Source organism: Dromaius novaehollandiae, chromosome 1, assembly GCF_036370855.1.
Source record: "Dromaius novaehollandiae isolate bDroNov1 chromosome 1, bDroNov1.hap1, whole genome shotgun sequence".
Lineage (NCBI taxonomy): Eukaryota > Metazoa > Chordata > Aves > Casuariiformes > Dromaiidae > Dromaius > Dromaius novaehollandiae.
The window spans coordinates 71,548,825-71,566,976 of record NC_088098.1 but is presented as its reverse complement, the minus strand read 5'-3'; the positions used below and the strand labels follow the sequence as shown (position 1 = coordinate 71,566,976).

Sequence of the window (18,152 nt, the reverse complement as noted above, 5' to 3'; positions counted from 1 at the left end):
TTTCCGTAGTCCCTTTAAGTGGATCAATGTGACTCAGCAGCAGGAAGTATACTGTTTTTCCTGCTGCATTTGAATTTCAATACGTGAATACGTGGCAGTTGCGTTGGTCCATTCATCGGGTGCAGCCTTTTCTATATCACTCAAGCAGACATCATTTGCAACAGGATGACACTGATGTCTTATTCTGTCATTTTGTGGTGGATGTTTGGATGATATGTAGCTATAATGCAATTTTATTTTTTGTTTCCTCTTATCTTAAAGTAACCTGAACTGCAGCCCGTGAAACAGCTGGGAGGTAAATGCATTCTATAAGTAGCTTTGTTTCATTAGCTGACATTAGTTTTAAGGGTGCTCTGTTGTCATTCACCTTTTTCGCAGCTGTTGTAGCATGTGCTGGACAGTTTCACAGTGTGTGTCAAATAGAAGTGTATCAAATGGCTGAGAACTAGAAAGCAGATAAAGGTTAGTTTCCTCCTTTTCTTTAATTATGAATTAAATTTTGGAAAGATAGGTCCCAACTTTAAAAAAAGACGTTCTTGCAGAGGTGTCCAAGAACAGTACCTGCATGCATATTGGAAATGATGCGTGGTGCAGGAGGAGTGGCATTTTAAACGTGTAACATTGCATCACTGGCCTAGTGACCAGGGAGAGGTGACTATGATTAAATGTATTGGGAGCCGCTGTTTCTTTAGGCTGTGGAATTGCAAGAACAAGAGTGAGAGGGGTAGGCAGCGAACTGGAGAAAGCCTGTCGTGACACAGGGCAGGAGGCGTAAAGGATGTAACACGTGCTCTCTGCGCATGTCTAGAATTGAGCCTGAGAGCTGGTTTTGAAGAGAATTAAAATTTTTATTGGTGGCATTTAATGATCCTCTTTATTTTTTGTCACTTATGTTTAGCTTTTTATTTTGTTGTTTACACATGCCGACTTTTGCAATCCAAACAAAGCTAATCTAGCGACAGTAAAATCTTGAGCATTTTCACTTAGCTATTCTGCAGATCTGATAATTTCCTCCAAAAAGGCAGTCAGTAAAGAATTAGGAGTGCTGTGGTCAGATCTCCTGTTATTTCACTGCATGCACAAAATGCGGCTACAGATCATTTACTGGCCATCCACGAAGTATTATTACAAATACTTAAACCTAAACTACCATTTCAAAATAAATGAACTGAATTCTTTTGGTGGCGTCATATAATCAACTCTTTTAATCATGGTTTTTGCCTTCTTGCTTTGCAACATTTGGTAGATATCAGTATGTGCAAATTCAGGGGCTCCTCAGAGTTTCCGAGCTCTTTGAGACTTCTTTGAGACTTCACTTTTCTCCACAAAACAGACAGAGCTTGAAAAATGGCAGAATGAATTTCCTCTCGTTGTTTTGCCAGCGTGCTGAAAGCCGTTCGTGATATGTTAGTCTCTGTGCCCTTTCATTCGTAGGGGCCTCTGCTGAGAGTGTCAAGAGAGATAACAAATAATGCCAGCTGTATAGTAATTTTATTGCAAGTAAACTACATCTCGGGAAGAGTGGGGCTAAAGTCAACTAATCATTCGCAGAAGTTACCAAACAAGCACATTACATCACATTTTCATAAAGCTGTGCGAGTTATTTGTTGTGAGTGAATTATCCAATGAACTTTGGCCTTGAATGATCTCAGAACAGGTCCTAATTTTTGCAAATATGCCAGTCGCACAGACAAATTTGTAATGTACATTATCAGGAGGACGTTACCAATGCACTCAGCACAAATGCGCTGGTACTTTACCATGTGCAATTTATAGATTGCCTGTGAGCTCGTCCCTCTGATTCTTTATCCTTTAGGGAGTCCGATTGTTCACATGAGTTTCAAGCTGTGATTGAACATTTAATAAAAGTGGTGAGCGGGGGTGAAGCTCGCCGTGCTGGGGGAGCCTAGGCAATACATCAGTCCATAGGGCAGCCATTCAAAAGTGGGTCATTAGGCAGACTCTCGGACCCCGTTGCCTCCCAGTCCCATGTGAATTACGGCTGGGGCCCCTCCAGGCCCGGTCCTGCAGTAAGGTGTTACAGAGGAAGCAGGTGTGGGGCTGGAATCGGCACTATGAGGTGCTCGGGACAGGGTAGGAATAGAGGTGGGGAGAGGTGGGGAGCTCCGGTCTGGATGCCTCATTGCTGAGGGCATGAGCAGTGTAGCAAATCCTGCTCCACATTTGGCAGCATCAAAATGCAGTTAACAAACTAGGAAAAAGAAAAGCCCAGATCAAAGCCGCAAACAATGCATCAGAAATCATGTAATTTTTTAAGTCTCATTCAGCCTAGATCTAATTTATCACATCTGAAGCCGGCTGCAGCAAGACAGCTAACCAGCCATCAGCAGATGCATCCCATCACATATGAAAACCTCAGTGCACTGTACACTCAGGAACAAACTTAATTTTGTCACACATTTTATGAGGTGAGTGAGCGATGCACTACTGTTAAGACACAACAGAAGTAAACCTTACCACATGGTGGGTGGCATCACCTCGTCTAGACCCCAGGTGTCTTGCTTCCAGTTTTGTGCTTTCACCGCAAAGCTTGGGGAAAAAGGAGAGTTATGTTTTCTTGGAAAACATGGCCCTCCATGTCTCCCTGAGTAGGTAAAGTATCAGTGCTCAACAGGTAGCAAATAACACTAAAAATTCATATAAAGCCATGCAGCCTACAGATTGTTTAAATTTATTCTCAGCAGCTAAAACTTTGTAGTGGTAATAACAAGGCACATATCATCTCCCCTTTTCTTTCCTGAAGGAACCCAAAAACCTGAGGTTGTCTCTCTCAGCTGAAAATTGATGGGCTTCAATGCACGTAGTGTGCTAGCTGGGAACCTGGCCCTGGCTTGTGAACCCCGCAGCTCCAGCCCAGCTCTAAAAAGAGCTGCTTCTCCCTTCTTGTACTGGATCTGCCTTACATTCAGTATAAAAAATATATTTAAAAAATTCCAAAACTAGCCAAATATTGACCTTGACCATAGCATCAGCTAAAGGAGAAGCAAAGGACTCCCCATGGCATGCAGTATCATTTATCAAGGCACTCTTCTGTTGACCATATTCCCTCTAAGGAAAATATCTTGATCTCAAACTTTGTTAATGAAACTTTGGGAAAAGTTTGGACAAAGCTTAGCAGTGGAGGCTTAAAAATCCTAAAAGTAGTTTAAAAAGTCTGCTTCTTTACAATATCTCCTTCATAGTCCCAAGCAATTGTCAGGATGGCCACACAGCATCATTGCACTGTCTTCCCTTGCCGTGTGATGTTTTTCAGCTGCTGCAGTCCCCGCCGGGGCAGTCATTTTACATGCAGTATAAGTTCAGATCCAACATAATGAGAACTTACATGCATGTAAATCTGTGATGTTCTGCTGGCTTCAGAGGACATATGCTTTCTTATGTCAACTGAGGAGCGGGCAGAGAGACCAGTAAAGTGTATTTTAGAGATTTTTAATGAACAGCTTCCATAACTCATATAGTGGGATCAAATGGGAACTGTCAAACTTTTCTTTAAAACCCCTAATACTTTAAAGGTATGTATATTTCATGTTGTATAGACATATGTGGAGAGAGGTTGGCGTATGGGGGAGAGAAAGAGAGAGAGAGATTAATTCTGAATGAATATTCTATTAGATTTTTCTTCTTTTATGGACACTGCCTTTCAGATCTGGAGTGCACCTCATTTCCCATTTACTATTTTCTCATTCCTCTCTGATGGTTTGCTTTTAAAAGGGAAAGTGACAACTGAATGATCTTCCACCATTTCCTTGCTCTGTTTTTGCCCATATTATTTCCCTTTGCTGCCTTTATTCTTTCATTTAAGCTATGCACAGAATGGTCTATCACACCCTACACTTGAGAAGTATCTGTGCAATACAGCAGATTAGGTTCTGATACAAGCTTTTTTTAAGCTAGTGTGAAATTTCAGTAGAATTTGGATCAGGTCCTAAATACTTCTTGCATAAAGGTTCTCCCCAGTCAGAGAACTGCATATATAAAGGTACCTTAAAATATTGGTTTTCCTTCCTTCAGTGCAACTTCATAAAACTGAAATCTCTGGAAAATGTGTCTGTGTCAAGAACATACTGTGTTTTATTATAGCATATTTTGATGATTGCATTGATTTTTCCCCCCAGAAAAATGGACAATGCTTAAAGATAAGCAAGGTGCTAGTTAACACAGTGGAAGCTCTGGTCTTGTATTTTTAGCTCAGCTTCTTAAGAAAATTGCTTAGCTTCCCATTTGCCTTAGTTTACCAATATGAATCCAGGGCATAATGCTTTTGTGAAGTTTAAATGATGCATGTTTTTCAAGCACCTGAAGCAAAAAGGATTATGTAATGGGAAAAAAATCATTTTTTCTCAGAGGGAGAAAAAAAAATATATAACATTCTCATAGGTCTAATGAACAGAAACAAAAAAGGATTTGCTAAATATAGGCTTGAAGCCAACCTTGAAAATGTTACTCTTTGTTTGGGCTCAGATAACAATCACACTAGGTTCATCATTTCAAAGAAATTATGTAATGAATGAGACTCTTACCCATACTGAACTCATGCTTCATGGTACATAAATCAAGCAGATTGCCTATTAGACTTGTGTCTCTCCAAAAGAGCAGATGCAGTCTCACTCTAAAGCTATTGTGAAGACAGCTCCTTTTGGGCCAGAACACACTGTCCTCAGTCAAAATCTGGGCCTATAAAAAACATTGCAAATGGGAAGGTAGTCTGCAGCGCTACGACACCCCTAGTCATGTTCATCCTGTAAAGTGAGGTTTAACTGCAGGAACCTGCAAATGCAGAATTAATTGATTCAGTGAGCAGGACACCATGCTGCGAAGAAGCCTCAGCATAGAAAAAGACATATGATTGTTTCAACCATCTATATTGCATGACAAATATTTTTGCCTTATAACTATGCCGCATTTCACTAAATTACATGCTCGGTGGTTTGCTGTTATTATATGATGGCATCACTCACTGCAGCCACAAACCACAGTGAATTGACTTTGTTTCCATGATTTCACTGGTTTCGTTGTAACGATACTCTTTGGCATTTCTGCAGTTTCACCAAAAGGAAATGCTAAACTGGATATAACATAGACTAGCTCTTCAAACTCTTATTTTCAAATTCTTTTAAAGGCATAGGCCTAAAGGCAGCACTTCTGTCTAGTGTAAACCTCATTGCAAACATAACTTAAGCAGCCCCTCCTGCCCTCCTTAGTGGTGGCATTGCACTTTATATGTCACTCAGAACTGAAATACCATATGGCATGGTAAAGGTCCTGGGCCAGCTAGCACTTCTAACTAGTTGATTTAAATGTGGTTGTGGTTGATAATGATGAAGTCTAGCAGTTGCTCAGCCTATTATCTCACCTTTATTACTAAAGATGAAGCATGTGATAATGATATCACCCTGTGAAATGAGCTGGTGCGCATCCATCCAGCTTCTGTGGCAGAGAAGGCCAGGCCAGGCCAGGCAGCTGTAAGAGAGGCTTTCGAAACATTATTTCTGTGGGCACAGTCAGAATTTCCTAGCACTTGAAAGCCCTTATAAAACAGTATTAACAATGTGTAGGGTGGCAGCATGTTTTGAAGAAAGTCAGTTCTCTGTGATCTGTGATAGTGGAGGTCTGGATCCAGGTAATATAATAATTGAGGTTACATGCATACAATAGATTGTAGTGGGGAGAATGGTGGGCAGATATCCAAGTGGTGCTGCAGGGAGCCAGCTCGGGTTGGTCAGACTGATGCTGGCCATTAGATTATAAACCCTGCTGGTCTCGGTCAGGCTTTTCCTTGAGCCATTCCAGTACCTCTGCCCTGCCCTCTTCAGCCTATCAATTTCTGGGTACATGAGGCAAAGTCACCCACGTTAGTGCTGAATGAAGCCAACACACTCAGATTTGTTGGGATTTAATAGCTCAGTCTCAGCTCTTGGCACAGCTGTTTCTTCTAGTGGAAGCAGTATCGCTTCATTCGTGAAGGCTGTGCTCTGCAACAAGCCAGAAACCGCTTGGATTTCTCCAAATCCATGGCACAACTTGTCTGTGCCAGATAGGCTGCCCACAGAAAGGGAAGGTTGAGCATATTGTTGTTTGTGTTGGCAGGGAGAACACAATGTCTCATTGCAAGGATGAGAATGCATTGCCATTTCTTAGTTAGATCTGTTCCATGGAAGAACAGAGAACTTCAGTTTCAAGTGCTATTTTTCTAGCACATTTCGAGAGCACTGAGATTAATCCTGAAAGATGGAGGAATGAGCTAAAGAGAGCTACAGTGAACCAGGGGTGTGATTTGTTCCAGGCAGCAGTGGAATCACCAGCTTGATTAGTTTTTGTGTCATCCAGCTGCACTGTTTCAATAAATTAGAGCTTTTTTATGACTGAATTGAGCACTGTGGTGCATAGTCCACTTGTGTCATATACATAGTTCCATATATATCTCCTGCCAAGTACGTAGTAAACAATGGCTATGAATATCTACATCCAGCCGGAGTAGTTCTTTGTCCCCATTGTAATTTGTGACCAAAGTAACAAGATATGCTGGAAGAACATATACTAACACTCTGGCATATATTTGGCTTTTGTGAAAGAGCATCCTCTGAGATTTTGCATCCGCACACACATACAGTCACACACATGGATTCTCTTCCTCTCTGTGGGGTTGTACAAAGAGATACAAGCAACGTAAATCTTCCTATTCTAAGAATCTCCTGGTATAAAGAAAGCCTTGGCTAGAAACAAGTTTGTACACAGTGCTTTTTCAAAGCAGCAGAGTTCTTGTTTGAACTAGATAAATAACCCACAGGCCAGATGCTGATTTGACCTTTCTCTATTTGCAAGTTTAATTTTAAAAAGATCACTAGAATCACTGTATAGTATTTTTCTCCTTTTTCTCCTAGAATTTAGCAGACTACTTGAGAATCAGGGATGAGTATGTGGACATTGTCTCTAAACTGGTCAAAATTTCAGAGTTTCTATAATTTCAAAGCAAAATCATCTATTATCAGTCCTGATGATTCTTAGGATGAGTGCTATTAAAAGCTGAATTGTTACCATCAGCACCTACCTTCCTCAAATATATCGTGTACTATTTTTGTATAATTATATGATGAGTGAATGAGAGCTTCTCAGTTTTGTTTTAAATCTGACGATTTCCTAGCTATAGAGAAGTTAGTGATTGTAGAGGGTTCTCCAAGGAATCCCATCTCTGTGCCATCAATGGGACAGGACTTGCTGGGAAGGGAAGAAAGTGGGATTCACATGCCTTCCTTCTCTTTATCAGTAAGTGGAGGGCTGAAGCTGCATGACCTGTTAACCTCATTATTTTTTGGAAGTTTGACATTTATTTGGAAAACAAAGGCAGGATGAAACCCTCAGCTGGCATAAACCAGCTAAACTCCATTGTCAGAAATGAATCTTGCCAGATTACACCATCAAGGGATCTGACCCAAAGTCCCAAGATTTTGTTACTGGAATACACTTTGAATGTTTTTGGAGTGTATTCCTTCTCTTGAAAGTTCACTTCAAATTTGGTGATCCTCCAGAAAGCATTTCCAAAGATTGTTTTTTAATTAGCCTGAGATCAGGTAGACAGGAAAAATCAGTGGAGCTGGCTGGAACTCCAGAAAGAAAAGACCTTGTTTAGGGGAAAGGAGAAGGCTTGTGCACTGCAGTTGCCTTTAGCTGGCAGAAAGAAGGGAAAGGAGGCTGGGGAATGAATGATCAGAGCCAAGTTTTTTTTTTTTAAATCACTGGCACTGCTATTATTGTTAAGTAATACAGGGATGAAGGCAGCTCCAGCAGCAACTTTGGAGGGGAAGTGGAGAGAGTCAGCAGATGGTGCAGACAGAAAACCAGTGTGCACCTACAAGGCAAGATAGTGGCTACTTGCAATTTGGCTCCTGCCAATAGGTGTGGAGCAGTCTTGGAAAAGCTTCTAAAAGCTGGCTCAATGTGCATGGTCTGTGTGTTTATACCTACACATTCCTTAGCTAAGCAATGGTTCCCTTCTTAGACTGTTTTTTATTTTTTTGCCCATACCCTCTGCCCACACACACAGATGACGCCTGTTCCTGTGGCTCCTATATCCATGGAGTAGAGCACACTCTGCCTGGTGATGTTGTCACATGCTTATCTGGTGATAAAGCCAGTGTACATCCAGGTCACTGTGTACATGTCTGGGATGTCTTTGTATCTAAACTCAGTGTTGACCTTATTTTTTGCATAGGAAAAGATTTCTGAGGGGAGCCAATAGCTCACTGAACTGATTTGTTTACTCAACATATTGAAGAGTCACAGAGAAATTACATTATTGCAGCATGTTAAAAGAGCTTTAAAACTTGTATTTAAAAATGACTTTTGTTTTACTGTACTGGACACCAAGCAAGAGGAACAGCAAAGAAATGCATGAGTTATTCCCAGAGCTTTTACTACATTTGAAAGGCGAGAGGGAAAGCACAGCATGACTTGACTGCAGCAGGCTTTCTCTACCAAGGTTTAAGATTGCCACCTAGGTCAGTTTTCCTGAGATTGCCCTAAGCTTGATCAGCCCTATAAAACTGGCATTTCAAGTATAAATAAGGCTTCACATCATATTATCAGGATCATTATCATTATAAGTGTTTGATTGTCTTTGTGTGAAAGAGTGTTGGTTTTACACCATGAAGATACAGCAACAAATTTTTTGGAATGAAACATAATGATTGTAATTTAGAATAGGACTTCCTTCATTTAACCTTAGGCACAAAAAAATTAGATGTCTAGTCTAAGTCTGGGATCTCTTTGTAGCCAGTGAAGAGAGATATGCATCTAGAAGATGATTCATCCCATCCAAAAATAGGTGTCTAGGGTTGACTGGATGTTTTTCCTGTTGGAGATGATACCTTTTCCTCTCCACAGACTATAGAGGGAACCTATATAACTAGCTTGGACAGGATGCCTGCCTTTTAGATGGCTATTTGTATGTGAGAGGAGTCTGGGGTTTATGACCTGAAGCTGTAAGGCAAAGCTTGGATCTTGTCATCCTAAATTATGTGAATACTCTGTGATACAGAAATTTCCAGACAGTGTAGAATAGCCTTAAAGGTTGGCCTAGGTACACAAACAGATAAGTTGTGCTGTAACAACTCTTTGATCTGGTCTTCAAGCCCTTTAGAGTAGACAGAGTTTAGATCTAGTTTTTGTTCCAATTTACCAGTGAGATATGATAATAATGCAAAGCTCAAATAGGTATTCTGAATAGACCCAAAATCTGTAGGGCTTTGGACTCAGGCAATATGACCACATGACAACCATAGAACATGTACACAGCAAGGTAGAAAAGAAGCCTGAAGTTCCTCCTTAAAAGGACATAGGTGTTCAGCAGAAGGCTGCTTGAGTTATTCTTCCAGTCTGTGCAAAACCCGTGCTTTAAGTCTCTAATGCCACAATACTCCACTACCCCATCTTGTCCAGCGTGGTGAAGCCCTGTTTTTGCGGTAAGGTTAGATGCTTAAATTTGTTTTCACTTTTTTCCCTGTTAACAGTAGGATGACAGCTAGAGTCTGCAAAACTGTTTGTTTTCTTCTTGGGGAAAATGCCCACTTCTTTATATCCAAAGCAACACTTGTGGGCCAGGAACTTGTACTGCTCCATTCAAAATGATTTCACAGTGCCTTTTTGGGAACTGCTCTGTTTCATGTCCTTATTTTCAGTGGACCAGAACCCTTGGCCGGACTCCCTGCCCCATGATGCAATCCTTTCTTCTCTCTTGATAAACAGAGATTTGTCTTCAAAGACTTGCTTGCTGATGTACATCCTAGGAGACGCATTTGCTTAGACTGCCTGGGTAATGAAAAGGAAAAAAATCTGTAAAATAAAAATTCCAGGAAACATTCTGGAGATATTATAATTGCAAAAATACTTTTTTGTTTTTGATGGAAGTACTGGTATTTTTCCAGGGAAATTAGCAACTTGGGCAAGGGGAGGAGTGTTTACTTAAGAACTCTACTTCACATTGATAATCTGTTCTGACTGAAAGAAATGGAAGGTAAGGCAAATTGAAACAGAATTTGTTAAATTCCACATGAGTCTCAGAGTTGCTTTACATGAGAATGAAATTCAAACTATCCCCCAAATGGATGTGGAGCAAAGGTCTACAAAAGGGCAGACAGAAACTACAGAAAACTGCAGGCCTTGATGCCACTTCAGAGCTGGTCTCTACCTTTAGAGTGGCTCAAACCAAGGTCTGAAGAAATAATTTGCAGTTGGTACTTCAGGCTGCCCCAACTTCAGCCAACAGAAGCAGAGGTCGAGTCTTGAACATCACAGGTTGGTTTTGTCTATTCTTGTGGTATATTCTCTCCATGTCGAAAGGTATTTGGTTAGAGTCTTTCTTTGTGGCTTCTCTATTACAGTCAAGGCTTTAGATCCTGTGAAGTGTAATCAACAGCAGTAGATAGTAAAGAGAAATTCATTCCCAAAGAAAAAAACATAGGAATGCGATATCTGTATGCATTACAGGACAATTTCACTCTCCACTGACAAATGTGGGTGTATTTGACAGAAACGAAGCTGAGCTATGTGTATGCTGTGAACCGTCAAAAAAAACCCCATAATACAAATGACAGAACTGAGACTCATTGGGGCCAAACGCTCTATGAGTGGTCACATTAAGCCAGGTAAGAATACAATTCAGTCGTGCAGATCCCACGGCCTCGTTCCTCAGGGAGTATAAATAGATGCAATCTCTGGGACCTGGGCCAATTTACTTCTTTTCGGGTTTTGGCATCCAGTCGTGTGTCCTAATCTTCCCTTATGAAAGGTCTTGTGTAAAAGACCTGGCCTTGCAAGGAAGTGTGTGATCTCTCAGTGATGCATGTGTGGATGAAAGGGGGCAGCAGTGTCTTAACTCTGATGGACATCTCTCCCCACTTGAGAGATGCTGATTGTTTTGTGGGATCTGAGCTATGGTCTATAGCATGCTTTTGGATCTTGTCAGCCGCCTCTCAAAGATATGATTTCCCACTGAATCTTCTGAGACGCAAGCAGAATATAACTGTAAAGTGTTATTATCTACAGTGAATTTATTACATTGACTTTTCATCACCTGGAGTTTTACTGAAATATTCTAATTTCTCTGTTTTTATCACTAATTAAGAATTAAGTGGCGCAGCCTACCTTTTAAATGTGCTCCCTTCCTCTTAGCAATTAGTCCTGTAAAAATCCCTTTGTGCTCATTAAGAGCTAGCTAGTCTCCTCTGCTAGGCCAACAGAATAATGAAACTGATCCGTGTATTAAGGTAACATTCATATCTTCTTTCTGCTTCATCTCAGATAAGAATCGCTCGAGTGGCTATTTCTGTCCTTTTAACATGGGGATAAGCCAGGCTACTAGGACCCTGCTGTTTCTCTCAAATCACCACCTAATCCCTGTGATGATACCAGACCCAAGAATGGAGTGAATGACAGAGAAATTGATAATGAGGAAATTAATCATATGAGTAGAAATTCCTTAAAATTAGATGTTTGCTTTACATGCTTTGTGCATGATGATGCTTTTCTGACTCAGAAAAAGATGTTTCATAAAGTTTTCCTTAACCTCTTCAACAATGCTGTGAGCTTGTCTGCATGGGGAAAATTAGCTGCAGCAGTTAATGCTGGAGTGAATTACTGCACAATAGATATTCCCGTGGTCGGTAGGGCACACAGGCAAAGCTCAGAGTATCAGCGGTGTCTGCTGCATTTTTCAGAGATGGGCTGCAACATTGTGTCAGAATTTCTGCATTTTCCTTTTAATCACTACTGATATTAGACTTGCTCCCAGCGCAAACACGGTTCTAGGAGAATGGTGACTTTATCCCAGACTAATCACTCTGGCTTTAGAAACACATTCATTATTCCAGAGTAAAAGTGATCTTTTGTCTGGAATGCAGCGTCAGCACAGAGAGTTATTTTGGACAGTACTCCGTACAGAAAAGCTTTGCGTCATATCGGTCTATACCGATTAAAGATAACCCTGAACCGAAATTAACTTGGTCTTGTGGATGAGAATGAGGTATCCTTTTGCTGCCCTCTTTCTTCAACTTGCAAACATATCTCCTACATATGTTAGTTTAGTTACTTACACTTTCATCCAAAGAAGTCAACACTTTGAAATGCAGTCATATCCTTAAAATCAGATTATCTCTGAAAGGCTCAGTGTAGTCAAGGCCTCTTGAATGTATAGCCTTACTAAATCTCAACCGACAGCAGATTTATTTCATTATCAGACAATTTTTAAGGATGGTTTTGTGTAAGTACAGAAATAACATGTTCAGACTAGTGGTCCCAGCAGATTTATATCCTAGAATAGATCTCCTGGCTTAACAGATAAAGATAATCATGTTTTACCCTTTTGTATATAGTGAGATTTGTTTTCCATTGAAAAACACTTATTCTTCCTCGGCGTGTATTTGAGATAGCTGTTGTAATAAAGAAAAAATATCTGAACAGTTTTGATGAGCTTATTGCATTACGATACACTGACTCTAAAACAGCAGCAGGGTGTCTTTATGTTCCCCCATGACACTGTCTTTTAAGGACTAATGCAATCTGACATTAGGAGCATAAGGAGACTGTACAATATTGACATAAGACAAGAATCATCAAACAGAGACAGCTTTTCATGCAGCTGTTTTTATTCAAAACACTTTTCATGTAATCTCACAGTGCCAGTATCTGAGCATTATTTATGGGGTTTATCATAAATATCTTAACCACCAGCTAAAGTACTACTCAGCATTAGAAATTAGGTATGAGAGAGAAAATAAAATGCGACAGAAATGATAGGTCTTCACATTGGCAAAAGATTAGCAGCAGGTGTCTTAATGATCCATACTATTGGATGTATTCTTTGCTGTTTTTGTTAATGGTCTGGAAAACTGGGTGAGTAGCGAGAAAATCTGCAGATGACAAAATGGTTGAAGGCCATTGAGGCCTAGAGATGACTATGAAAACCTTTAGAAGAATCTAGGAAAGCAAGGTGGATAGGAAGTGTGATAGCAAGTGGAATCTGCTGTTTTCAAATAGGTATAGCCAGATTTGGGGAAGAAAAAAATGAACACAAATGTCAGCTACTCTTAATAGTTGAAAACTAACTACTCGGAAATGAGGAGTGGATCATCACTGCTGACCATGCAAATCTCTGCTTAAGATGCAGAGGCATTCAGAAACAAATTGTGTGAGTACTATACAGTCCAGGATGGAAAACAGGTCCTATAAATATAATAATGCAGTTTTATAAACCAAGCCTATTGACGTATCTGAAATACCGTATGCATTTTTCACTATTTTCTCTCAGATATATTTTGCAGAAATAGAAGGGTCCAGAAATGGGACATTAAAATGATTAGATTAAAGAGTTCATAGGAAGAGAAATTGAAAAGATTGGAACTGTCATTCAGAGATGAAGAAAAGAAAAACCAGTAGAGAGAGGTCAATATATAGAGAGGATAACATTTTTACTTCAGGTTATTCTTCTCAAGAAGAATAAAAGGAATTTAATTAAAGTGAACATTTAGAACAGATCAAAGAGGACTCTCCTCTACAATGTGTGGTTAATGACAAGATCTTCTTGCTACAAGATATAATTGAGGCCAGGAGTCATCCTATGGGGAAGTTCTCCTGTAATTGCCCACTTCTGTGCTTCTTTTCTCTTCTCTGGGAACTTTTGGTCCTGTCCACTCTCAGAGTTTGGATATTGAAGGAATTGCTGCCCTGTGATTACTACTACAGTCTTCCTAAATTCTGCATAAACTTTTTATATTTGCACTACAGTTTTTTTATATTGTAGTTTCATGTACAGCTGAAAATACTGCCACTCTGTAAGGAATTGGAGCAGAGTAACTGCAGGGAAGGCACCTGCCAACACATTTTTCTTAAATCCCTCTAAGTATTTGATCCTAAACGTAACCAGCTAGAGGGCTCAAATTATACTGTTTTTCACTTCCCTTCTGTGGATCTGAAACTTCAAGACTGACATTAATTAAGCCTCAGAATTACCCTTATGTGCTAAGCATTATTAGACTGATACCTAATATAACCTTTTCAAGGTCACAGTGTAAACAACTGTCTCTGCCAGTGATAAATCAGAGTTTCTCTTGAAAACTACTCTGCTTCTTTAGCCACTAGACCACATCCTTCCACAACAAAATGTCTTTCTTACTCCTCTATGCACTGCAATCATTACAAGCATCTAAAATCATCTTGAAGTCTCTGCCTATTCAGACACCAGCGACCTGTGACCAAGATTTTCTGACAAATGTGTCAACTCACCTTTGTCTTTTACCTCAATCTTCTAAAAAAATGGACAGTTCAATTTGGGCCAAACATAGTATAGAAGAGAGATCTGGGACTGGCAGTGACTTAACGTCATCTTCAGTCTTTCAACTGCCTTATGTAAACCCATTGCCCCTGCTGACTTAGGAACATAAAACAGCGTTTTTATTTACAAGGAGAAGCACTTTATAGTTTAGAAAACAGTATTGCTAAGGTACCAACACCCATATAAGCCAATGGAAGATTCACATTGACCTCACTGAACGCTACAATTTGTTTCCTCACTCTGCAAGTGCTTTAGCAATAATAGCATGGCTAAAATCATTTCAGTGGTTCAAGAATAATGTTTTTCAGATCTATGGTACTTCTTAATGCAAGCATCTAAAAATGCCTCTTGTTCTCCTTAGCTATTTGTTTACTGATCAGACCTTAGGGACACAGTGAAAGATTGCAAGGCAACGAAATTATCAACTTGTCTGCATGAGTTCTTGGTTATGGTAGCTAAAATTATGACACGCTTTGTTTTCCTGCTTCAATATGGAAGATGTAAGCTAATCAGCTTCAGAATGTTCTCAGAATGTTATCGTTTTCATCGCTTCTGGTCATTTTTGTTTGGACAGGGACCAGAGTATGTAAGTGATGAACCAGAGTATTTAGGTGATCACTTTGAGTTACCTCTGATTTTTCTAAAAGTGAATGTTCATCACTCATCAAAAACTGAACTCCATTAAAATAACAGCACCTGGATCATCCATGGTCAGTAATTCCTTTAGAAAAATCTCAATTTATCTTTGCCCTTGATACTTTTTGCTCTGTTGAAATTCCATTTTTCTTCTTACTCTTACTCCAAAAGAAAGGAATGGGGCAGAGCATACATGGATCAGAGAACTGGTAAAGACTGGGATGCTCATACCACTAGGGTCCTGACCTAACTTTTTTCTCAATGTGATTTTACAAGTTGATTTACCAGCAATGGTCAATTTTCACCTGGGGGAGACAGGTCTTAAACACAAAATCAAGTGCAGTCCAATTCATAGTGAACAAAGGCATGTGAAGGTAGCACCCCTATCTTCTCTTACACCATTAGCCTCCTATAGGAGTCTCAGGAAAAGGATCAGCCATGAAGTGGACATTTGTTGGACCCTTGGTTTCAGGTCTGAGGCAGTAGCAGTGGCACAAGAGCTATTTGCATTGTCACTTCATCTGCTATATACTGGATAAATGAGAAGAAGCGTTAATGAGCGTTTAAGTCACTGAGAGGAAAGAAAAGCTAAAGCAACTCGGTAGAGATTACATTAAAAAGAATTGATTGAATACTATATGCGCTGCAAGTACTTACAGGAGATCTTCTTTTCTTCTTGCAGCCGAATTTTGGTGGAGTGATGTATGTAGGGTCTCATCCCCCTGCTGGCACTGCTCTCCAGAAGTACTTTGTCACTCCGTCTTACAGCTTCATGCTACAAACGCACCACTTTCTCTAGCTTCCAGCACAAAACCTGTGAACAGGATGAGGTTATTTGGGCTTGCTATTTTTTAAAATCCTTTGCAAAATAGTTAAGCAGGTTGTTGCTTCAAGAAGTGAGAAGATTTGGCTCTGTGGTGACACCAGAGAATGTCAACGTTATTAGTACAGACTGGCACGTCCCGTAAAGTTTGTTTCAATGATTCTTATAATTAGAATTTTATAGTAATTAAATATTTGTACTGATGCACAATGGGGTGTGTATAGTCTATAAACATTATATGTGTACACACATGTATGTAACTTTTAAGAGGAAAAAATGTTGCTACACAGGTAGATGGCTACCTTTAGAAACAACATCCACTTTGCTTGCAGAAGAAAGGGATATTGAAAAAGTTTTGCTGTGCATTATTTCTCACAGAGCAATAGCTTGTTTTCTGCTCCTGTCTTATAAGCTACTGGCAAACCATCAACAAGAGTGAAAGCGCTGATATGTTCAAATGGGTGGGCGAAGGTGGTCACATGGAGTGTCCTCGAGGCCAACAGGAGGTGATCAGATTAACGGAGTCATAATGGCTAAGTAAAGCTATATATATCATGGCTGCCCCTCAAAGGAGCTCTCCTAATCACATCTAGCCCCAGGGATGTGTTTGTACCATCTAAAGCTTGGCTTAGGAAGCAATTTTTTTAGCTCCCAGATCGCTATAAACCTGGGAATGTTGCGATCCCAAAGTTACTTTGGATTTGAACAAATCTTTGATGCAATTTGATCTGAACATCTTTGATGAGAACATTGTGAAATGTGAGTCCCGGCTGTAAATGGCTTATTTTCTCCAAACATGGAAAGCTATAGTTTAACCTCATTTCTGCTGTCAGCAAGAGAAACTTGCCTTTAAGTGCCCTCCAGCTCTTTCTACAGATCTTTAAAGAAGTTTTTTTCACAATTTTATTAAAATAGTTACTTAACTTTGAGCATCTTCTCTGAATTATGAAGTCTTCCCCTTACATCAATGACAGTGATAGCTGCCCTGCAGAAGAGTACAGAGGTGAATGTTTCCTGGCGTCAAGAGAAGTGCCTGTGCTCCTATTCAGTGGTGAAAAAAGAAGATAGTATTCACAGGCTTGAAATCTCCATCCCCAAAGGAATGTTGTTGACCTCACTGATTTTTGCATTTGAGCGAATGATCCATATAGCAGTAACAAAGCCAAAGAAACTCAAAGCTTTCAACTCATGACCCACAAAAGGTGAGAGAAAAGTCAGCTGAAGTCATATAGGATGAGGCAAAACAATTCCCATATCCTGTCTCTGAAGGCAAGTTTTTGTCTTGGCCACTTGCGTTTGAATCTTTCCACAACATTAACCCCTGCAGTGCTATTCAATTGACCTACTCTGATACTTTAAGGTATAATATGGAGAAATACGTGCCAGTAGATGATTCTGGAGTTCTTCTTCCAGAATTTCCTTGTGTGCATTTTACCAAGGAATTAGATGACCAATCTCTTTATTACCAGAGAATGTATCTGTTCCACTTTTGTGGAAGTAATGCTTTCTATAATTAATACCAAGAAGCAGTCATTTTGAATTAATGAGCTCAACTTCTCATTGCTGTTTGTTTGCAAAAACAGAGTCAACTTTTTGTTCTGGATATTGAGAAGTGCCTTTAAATCATGATACTAGTACATGTGTGCAGCTGAGAAAGGGAAAAGACCTGGAAACCGTGAGGTTTCCCCAAAACTTATGCAGATATTTAAAGCACAGTTTCGGAGGCAGCTTTAACTGATAAGTCAAAGAAAGTTCTGTCATACTTCAGTAGAGCAGAGGGAGCTGTAAATTCTCTATAAACCAGAGAGACATCTCTCCCCGCTGAAGCCATGCCTGTTTTGTCTGCTTTTCTTCCCTTTTGTTTTGTCAGGCTGTTTCTGTTGCATAGAAGTCAATAAACACAATTTTCAAATGCTTTTTGCTTTGTGATTACAATATAATGTTGCCATTAAATTGTTTTTTTCATTATGTTGGTTCATCCAGAGAAATCTTTTAGCCTGTGTTAAACAGTGAGATCTTGAAGACTCCTGTTACCACTGCTGAGTATATAATACTTGAAGGGAAAGGAAAGCAGGTGGCTGAAGACGATCCAGTTAACTCCTTCAAGATGGCCCCTGATGCCACTTTACAACCCTGCTTATTCTTTAACTGAAGGCCACCATACTGTCTGCTACAGTCACTGCGTTCCCTGAGCTCGAATATGGACTGTATTGTTCCCATGGCAGGCCACTGGTGGCTGCATGCCCATGTGCAGAATGGCAATCATTAGGTTTACATTGTGGGACCCTCCTCTCCTCGTGTGACTCTGGCATCATCACTGAAGGCAGCATTTGGTGAAAAGGTGCTGGC

At 40.0% G+C, this 18,152-nt stretch overlaps 1 protein-coding gene across 2 annotated transcripts in view; it reads left to right on the top strand.

Moving 5' to 3' along the window:
- Nucleotides 1-17,733, top strand: part of LMNTD1 (lamin tail domain containing 1) — an 81,302-nt gene extending 63,569 nt beyond the window's left edge. For both annotated transcript variants that reach the window (XM_064516216.1, XM_026092688.2), the window contains exon 10: nucleotides 15,663-17,733. In XM_064516216.1, coding sequence (XP_064372286.1) covers nucleotides 15,663-15,779 — 117 coding nt within the window. In that variant the 3' untranslated portion in view covers nucleotides 15,780-17,733. The remainder of the gene's footprint in view (nucleotides 1-15,662) is intronic.
- Nucleotides 17,734-18,152: the final 419 nt, after the last annotated feature.